Genomic DNA, 9,491 nt, shown 5'->3' on the forward strand with positions numbered 1-9,491 from the left:
GAAATAGTTAAATTGTTGAGAGTGATACATTACTAATTAAATAGCAAAGTAACTCTTTGTGTAATACCTATAAATATTCTCATTTTTTTATTTTAAAATGATGGAATGGAAAATACAGAAAATGGTTTAAAGTTGAGAAATGCTTTTGATTCTCTCAACCTAAGAAGGGGTTAGAAGAAGACTTGTTGACTTGTTCTCTTCCAGTTATATATTCAAAGTCTTCCCATTTGATTTTTATTGACTCATAGATAATGTCGGTGGTTCTCCTTCACTTTGATAATAGACCCGCATATATATACACATTGACACACCTTCCTTGATAGGATGTAGTGAAAAAGATTACAAATTTTCTTGAAACTTTTAGTTAATTAAAGTTTCAATTTCTTCTTGGCTTTGATCAACACCTGAGGTGGTGGTAAGCTACGCTCTCTTAAGTTTTCCATTTATAGTTGATAAGTTATTTGATATGATGCATGCCGCTGTGTATAGGCTTCTATGCATATTTTTATTTATCAGTGATGCTGTTTATAGTCTTGGGCAGATTAAATATGCCAACCAGACGGTTACCAGGTCATGCATCGAGATGGAGAGACAAGCTCTGCTGATGATTAAAGCTGACTTAAATTTCGACATAGATGATCCTATGAGTGATTGGGGAAATGATGAAAAAGAGAGGGATTGTTGCAAATGGTCTGGTGTCTATTGTGAATCCCACGATGGTCACGTAACCTCTCTTAATCTTATGCTTTTTTCTCGATCAGTGGGTAAAATTAATCCGTCAATAACTCTGTTAAAGCAGTTACGAGGCCTTGTTTTATATGGAATTGATTTTCAGTCCAGGCATATACCAAAGTTTTTGGGTTCCCTTACCAACTTAGAGTATTTAGATATATCTGATTCTAATCTCAGTGGACCCATTCCTCGTGAGCTTGGAAATTTATCCTACTTGTATCATATTGATCTCAGGTGGAATTCATTGGCGGGAACTATTCCTCATCAGCTTGGAAGTAGTCTTTATAACTTGTCTTATCTTGATCTCAGTGATAATTCTTTGGTGGGAACTATTCCTCATCAGCTTAGTAATCTCTCCAACTTGATTAGATTAAATCTCGGTCGTAATTCGTTGGTGGGATCTATTCCTTTTTCATTTGGAGCCTTAACTACTCTCACCGTTTTAGACCTCTCAAAAAATAAACTAAGAGGTGTCATTCCTCATCAGCTTGGAAGTCTTTATAACTTGGGTGGTCTTGATCTCAATGATAATTTTTTGGTGGGATCTATTCCTGCTTCCTTTGGAGGTTTAACTTCTCTCATTGATTTCGACCTCTCATCAAACCTACTTAGTGGGTCCCTGCCTAATTTCACTGGATGGTTATCGTTGTCTAGCTTGTTGCTTGCTCATAATTTTCTCAACGGAAGCATTCCTGACGACTTCACAGGATGTAAGTCCCTATCAGATATAGACCTCTCTGGTAATCAGTTGAGTGGTGCTTTACCTAACACTATCGGCCAACTTTCAAAACTTGAATATCTCGATGTTTCATCCAACTCCCTTAATGGTGTGATATCCGACTTTCACTTTAAGAATCTATCCAGGTTAACCATTTTGGATATGTCTTTTAATTCTTTTTCATTCGAATTGAGCTCCCATTTCATAGTTCCTTTCCAATTAGAGACCATAAAATTGCAATCCTGCAACCTGGGACCTAGTTTTCCTTTGTGGATCAAAACTCAAACAAGTTTCCAACATCTTGATATTTCCAGTGCTGGAATATCAGACAGTGTCCCTCTGTGGTTCTGGCACCTACCACGTGGGTTAGCATTTTTGAACGTGTCATCAAATGAATTGAGAGGTAAGCTACCTGATATATTATTTGACTTTGACCAGTACCCTGGATTGGACTTGAGTAACAACCATTTTGAAGGTATGGTACCACTATTGCCTTCTCGTCTTGCCTCGTTAAACCTTTCCGGAAACAAGTTTAAAGGAAACCTCTCTTTCTTGTGTCACATTGATGGAGAATTAACTTTCATTGACCTCTCCAACAATTCATTTTCAGGGAGCCTTCCTGATTGTTGGTCACAATTTCAAAAACTGGTAGTTCTTGATCTATCCTACAACGATTTATCCGGGAAAATTCCTTTGTCTTTTCGACTCTTGTATCAACTAGAGGCATTGTATTTGCAAAAAAATGCCTTTGTTGGTGAACTACCCATGTCCTTGAGCAACTGTACAAATCTGAGGTTTGTGGATCTTGGGGAAAACAAGTTATCCGGAATAATACCTGCTTGGGTAGGGGAAAGACTTACGGGGCTATATGCTCTTGTTTTACAATCAAATATGTTGAGTGGTAGTCTACCCACCCAAATATGTTGGTTGTACAATCTTCACATACTTGACCTGTCTAGCAATCTATTGGTGGGTAATCTACCTCCTTGCTTTGGTAACTTCACATCTATGTCTACTAAAAGGTCTGGAGATAATATGACTAATCATTCTTATTTATCATTTCTTGATAATACACCTCCGGGTGATATATCATATTTTCCAAAGACTACTCATCAAGAGTTCATTGACAATGCATTGGTTGCATGGAAAGGAACATACAGATCATTTGGAACAAGTAATCTCGATCTATTGAATATCATTGATCTTTCAAACAATGGCTTATCAGGGGAGTTTCCCTTTGAGATCACTCGTCTTGTTGAATTAGTCTCCTTAAATATCTCCCTCAACAAACTTCATGGTGAACTCCCAAAAGATATTGGTCAGTTGAAATCTCTTAATTCCCTTGACTTGTCCAGAAATCAGTTTTCTGGAAAGATTCCCTCAAGTTTGTCACAGTTGAACATTTTAGGTTATCTTGACCTCTCATTCAATAACTTCTCTGGAAAAATACCAACTGGGACTCAACTACAAGGCTTTAATTCATCATCCTATGAAGGTAACCCACTACTTTATGGACCTCCACTCACACCAATATCCAGGCCTACATCTGCTACTACTACCACTGTTGAGGAGGATGACGATATAAATGGAGATGACGACTTTTGGGAATCATATTACATGGGTATGGGTTCTGGATTTGCAGTTGGATTTTGGGGAATTTGTGGTCTTATCTTTCTCAACCGCCGATGCAGACATTTACTTTTTGCATCATCAAGTCTCGCAAAGGATTGGATTTATGTAACAATTGCTGTGCTTTTCAGGAAGTTTAAAAGGTAAATATTGCATTTTCCCTTCTGTATTCAACTCTTCCATAATAGTTTCATAGAAATATACTGTTTTGAATCCAATGTTTATGTTCAATGTAGCTAAGGCTGAATTTTAAACAACCATGATTACTTGTATGTTCAAATCTGCTTAAGAGTAGTGTGTACATGTAATTGCATATTATATGCCAATAATAGTGATTTCCTTACCATTTTAAAGCCACCAGGGTTAATCTTCTTTCATATGTTTTTTTACTACAATAGTATTATTACAATACATTAACATTATTACAATTCATTAAAGTTATATACTGATTGTTTTACAGGTTTTAGGAGTGGCTTACATCATAAGTAGCAATCTTACATAATTGTGATCCACGGAAGTCGTATGCATGTTCTACTAGATCGTTATCATGTAGATGTTCCTAAAGTCGGGAACATATTGGAGTTTCATCCTTCATCTTGATTGTTTAATACTGTATGAAAGTGTGTAAGGGTTGCTTTATGAATAAATATTTGTAATTTCATCTTAATTGTTTTTTTTTTTTTTTTTTTCAAGGGGTAAAAATTCTAACCCAAAAAACACCAAAACAAACGACCCAAACAGAATCTATAGCAAATCAAACCCAAATGACTTAGAACAAGCTGACACTGAGCCATTAACACACCAACACCAATACAATACAATACAATACAACAGATCACTACATCATATTTCATCTTAATTGTTAATTTGTTATCAGTAGTTATCGAAATCATGATTTTAATGGATTCGCTCACCTCTGGTTTACATCATAAGTGGAATCTATTATGAACCCATTTTTTTATTTCGAGTATATCTTTTCTTTTATTGTGCATTCAAAACTAAATTCACTCCGTAGCTTTATGTGGCTACACTTTATTGAATATGTCGATGAACTGCACGTTCCTTTTTAAAAAAGAAAAAACGCTAGAAATAAAGCTTAAGGTTTACTAGGCCCTTTTTCTCAAATAAAATATCATTGTTTGGAATTGTATACTAGCCACTATTGTAAAAAATCTGATTACTCCCCGATTAATCACTGATTACTCATTTTTAAGAGAATTACGTTCCGATTTTTTATAATCTGTTTAATTAATCGGTCAATGTCAATTGATAGGTCAAAATCAAATTTTATAATCAAAGTCGGTCAAAGTCAAGGTTCGTTTAACATTTATGAATTAAAATTAAAACTTTAGATTTTTTTAATAAAATGAACAATTTTAAACAATTATTTTAAAGTTTATGTTTAAGGTTTTCTTCTATATTACACATAATTTTTAAAATCTAGTTTTTTAAATATATAAATAGACAACTAGATACACGGATCATTTCTTTGTAGTTTAGCTTTAGTTTTGGTAGCTGATAGGCCCATAATACAGAACAAAATCCACCATCTCAGTCACTATAAATTACTGAGATGTTGTATGATTTCGAACCTAATTGAGCTAGGTTTTGTATGAATGTTGACTATAAATTACTGAATATTAACTTCATACAAGTTTGAATGATATGCATGCGTCTTGTAAATTGAGGTGAAAGCTTAATTGGCTTAAAAACAACCCTAATGGGTTGAGATGGTTAAATTGTTCAAAGTGGTATTCATTACTGTACTACCTAAACAGGTAAGTATGCCTTTGTGTAGCAACTTAAAATTATTCTAATTTTTTAGTTTAATATGACTGGAAGAAAAATCTAGAAAATAGTTTAAGATTGAGAAAGGGTTTTGAGCAAGATTTTTTTAAACCCAAGCAAGGTTTAGAAGACTTGTTGACTTGTTGTCTTCCATTTCTGAACACATTTCAAACACTTTTTGTGATCGTTCTACACTTCTTACTTAGTGTAGCTTGTTACATGGGTCGGTAGTGGGAGCTTAGTTTCCGTCACTTCATATGGAAAATTAAGTACGGAGTACTTCGTTAGTCAAAGTCCTTCCGTTTGATTTTTATTTTTTATCAACACACAGAAAGTTTCATTGTGCTTCAGCTCCACTTTCGGTAGACCCATAAGCCAAAACAATATCCACCATCTTTCCCACTTAATGATGAATCTTAGGAATAACTAACGTTGTTCTTTAAGATTTAAAATCTGTTTACACTAAAAATGGGATTTAAAGTCAAATATTATGTACTCAATTGCATTTTAACGTCATAGTGGTTGGAAACTACTATTCTTAAGCGCGTTTGGCAGATTCTGATGTAATCTAATAGAATTAGAAATCAGATTGTACCCCATTTTTCTATCTGGTCTGCAAAACAAGAATGATCAGAGTTCCATTTTATTTCTTCATAAATCATTATGTACGTTAAACAGGGTCTTCTGCTCTTACAAAATAATATTACAAGTAGGTTTAGTAAAATACGTTATTGTCGGATGTCCCTTTAGGAGTAGTCTCTCTAACCATCGAGTAAAGATATTATATGTCTACATACCATTTACCAATGCCATGTCCTTGATGAATTCAGGTATTGTTATTGTTGTTGACAATAGGTAATATAATATTGTTATAATTTCAATAACCAAGCTTCAACATTTAGCATTTAAACTCTATTGCAATTTGGTTGAGATAGGAAACTTTTCCTAGCTTCTACCTAATACAGGGGATGTTTATTGTTCGTGGGGCGTACACGACACGTTTTGTTGATGTTCTAATTAAAACATTGCACTATTATTGAGCTAATAAGTCCTTGGTACGAGTATTTCACTAAACAAATGTGTTCTTCAATAATCCCGTTATATGGGTAATCATCTACACTTAAACATTTTATCCAAAAGTAGCATTAGAAGAAGTTTGCGTAGTAAATCATTATGGCAATAGGACCGTTTCACAAAAATCACATACGAAAAGATTGTATAAACTCATGACAATATATAACAACATATTTTAGGCATATGTAAATTGTTATGATCATTATACATTACATATCTGATTATTTTTATTTTTAATTTTAAATGTGCTTATTATAACTCTTTTATATTGTTATTAAATATAATTAAACATGTTGTAAGAGCTTGTTTAAATATGCTTTATCTTGTAAAATAATATGTGGTGGAAGAGCGGGAGTCCACCACTAATTCTCCTCGGTCATAAATCTGAATCATTCATCATCACTTTCTTTTACAGAGTTAAAAATAATATGTGGTCTTTGGAATGTAAGTTAACGGTCTTGGCTCATGAGGAATAGGAGGGACGTTGGTGTGTTATATACCTGGCAAACGGGTCGAGATGGGTCGGGTTGGGTCAAAGATCAAATGGGTTTGGGTCAAAATGGGTCATGGGTCGAAATGGGTCAGAATTAAAATGGGTCCAAAAACGGGGGCCGAAACCGGGCGGCGAAACCTGCATATATATAACTTATATATATGCACTGACACACCTTCCTTGATAGAATGCAGTAATTCCTTTAGTTATATACCCACTTTTTAACTCTGCTAACCTGCTATTTAATATTTTAGTTCCCTGTCTTTTTGAGCAATACGCGAGGTGGTGGTAAGCCACGCTCTCGTAGGTTTTCCATTTATAGTTTGATTTGATAAATTAATTATATGAGATGATGCATGTTGTTGTATATTGGGTGCTATGCACACTATTACTCGTATTTATTAGTGATTCTGATCTTAGTCCTGGGCTGAATGAAGATGCCAACATGACGGTTACCAGGCCGTCATGAATTGATAAGGAGAGACAAGCTCTACTGATGTTTAAAGGAGATTTAAAAGACATAAATGGTACTCTAAATAAATGGAGCAACAAAGAAGGAAAGAGGGATTGTTGTAAATGGTGGTTTGTTAGCTGTAACCACCTCACTGGTCATGTAAACAAACTTGATCTTTCTGGTTATACAACCAAACATTATCTTCCTGCTTTTCGTTTGGCAGCACCAGGAAAGATTAGTCCGTCAATAAAGGTGTTAAAGCAGTTACAATACCTTGATTTATCTTATATTGATTTTCAGTCCAATGATATACCAAACTTTTTGGGTTCCCTTACCAACTTACAGCATTTGTATATATCTAATGCTAATCTCAGTGGACCTATTCCTCATGAGCTTGGAAATCTCTCCAACTTGAAATTCCTTGATCTAAGTGGTAACTCATTGGTGGGATCTTTTCCTTCTTCCTTTGGAGCTTTAACTTCTCTCACCGAGTTATATCTTAGTGGTAATTCATTGACTGGTGATTTGCCCAACAGTATCGGTCAACTTTCAAATCTTCTTTCTTTCGACATTTCATCCAACTCCCTTCATGGTGTGATATCTGACCCCCACTTTATAAATCTCTCCTCCTTAACCCACTTGGATATGTCTTTCAATTCCTTTTCCTTTAATTTCAGCTCCCATTTTAGATTTCCTTTCCAATTATACATCATAGATTTGCAATCCTGCAATCTGGGACCTAGTTTCCCAGTGTGGCTTGAATCTTAAATAATGTTCGAATATCTTGATATTTTAAGTAATGGAATATCTGATGGTGTCCCTATGTGGTTCTGGAATCTACCAGTTGAATTAATGTATTTGAAACTGTCTTCAAATGAATTAACGGGTACGCTACCCGATATAACATTAGACTTTTACCAGTATCCTGCATTAGATTTGAGTAACAACCGTTTTGAGGTTAGGGTACCACTATTGCCTTCTAAACTCGTATCGTTGAACCTTTCTGGAAATAAGTTCAAAGGAAACCTCTCTTTCTTATGTCATATTAATGGGGAAATAACTTTCGTTGACCTCTCTAACAACTCACTTTCAGGGAGCCTTCCTGATTGTTGGTCGCAATTCACAAATCTGGTAGTTCTCGATTTATCATACAACAATTTATCTGGGAATATTCGTTTGTCTTTTGGATTCTTAAATCAACTAGAGGCATTGTATTTGCGTAAAAATGCCTTTGTTGGTGAAGTGCCCATATCCTTGAGCAGTTGTACAAATCTTAGGTTTGTTGATCTTGGGGAAAACAAGTTATGTGGCAAAATACCTGTGTGGGTAGGTGAAAGACTTACAGGGCTATATTTTCTTGTTTTACGATCAAATATGTTCAGTGGTAGTGTGTCCCCCCAAATATGTTGGTTGTACAATCTTCGTATCCTTGACTTTTCTAATAATAAATTGGTGGGTAATCTTCCTAGTTGCTTTGGTAACTTTTCATCTATGTCAAATTCTTCCGGAGATGCCATTAAGGCTGATCTGTAGTGACCCGAACTTTTCCATGTTTATATATATTAAATGAAATTGATATTTACATGATTAAGTGTTTCCAACATGTTAAGCAATCAAACTTATTAAGACTTGATTAATTGGAATATGTTTCATATAGACAAATGACCACCCAAGTTGACCGGTGATTCACGAACGTTAAAACTTGTAAAAACTATACGATGACATATATATGGTTATATATATAGTTAACATGATTTTATTATAAGTATGTATCTCATTAGGTATTTTAACAATGAGTTATATACATAAAAATGAGACTATTAATTTAAGAAACTCGAAAACGATATATATAACGATTATCGTTATAACAACGTCTTACTAGGTACATATGAATCATATTAAGATATTGATACACTTGGTTAATTATGTTAAATGATAAGTAAATATATTATTAAGTGTATTAACTGTAGTGACCCGAACTTTTCCATGTTTATATATATATTAAATGAAATTGTTATTTACATGATTAAGTGTTTCCAACATGTTAAGCAATCAAACTTGTTAAGACTTGATTAATTGAAATAGGTTTCATATAGACAATTGACCACCCAAGTTGACCGGTGATTCACGAACGTTAAAACTTGTAAAAACTATACGATGACATATATATGGTTATATATATAGTTAACATGATTTTATTATAAGTATGTATCTCATTAGGTATTTTAACAATGAGTTATATACATAAAAATGAGACTATTAATTTAAGAAACTCGAAAACGATATATATAACGATTATCGTTATAACAACGTCTTACTAGGTACATATGAATCATATTAAGATATTGATGCACTTGGTTAATTATGTTAAATGATAAGTAAATATATTATTAAGTGTATTAACAATGAAATACATATGTAAAAATAAGACTACTAATTTAATGATTTCAAAACGAGACATATATGTAACGATTATCGTTGTAACGGCATTTAACTGTATATACATCATACTAAGATATATTATATATCATAATATCATGATAATATAACAATTTACCATCTCATTTGTTATAATAAACAATGGGTTAACAATATTCAACAAG

The 9,491-nt window shown here is 33.7% G+C and overlaps 1 protein-coding gene across 1 annotated transcript; it reads left to right on the top strand.

The window, feature by feature from the left end:
- The first annotated feature begins 469 nt into the window (after positions 1–469).
- Positions 470–6,903, top strand: LOC139899722 (receptor-like protein EIX1). The gene is made up of 3 exons (XM_071882565.1): positions 470–2,101; positions 2,174–3,222; positions 6,840–6,903. Exons 1-3 carry the CDS (start codon positions 470–472, stop codon positions 6,901–6,903), a joined length of 2,745 nt encoding a protein of 914 aa, XP_071738666.1.
- Positions 6,904–9,491: the final 2,588 nt, after the last annotated feature.

The sequence above is a fragment of the Rutidosis leptorrhynchoides genome, chromosome 3 (genome assembly GCF_046630445.1).
Source record: "Rutidosis leptorrhynchoides isolate AG116_Rl617_1_P2 chromosome 3, CSIRO_AGI_Rlap_v1, whole genome shotgun sequence".
Lineage (NCBI taxonomy): Eukaryota > Viridiplantae > Streptophyta > Magnoliopsida > Asterales > Asteraceae > Rutidosis > Rutidosis leptorrhynchoides.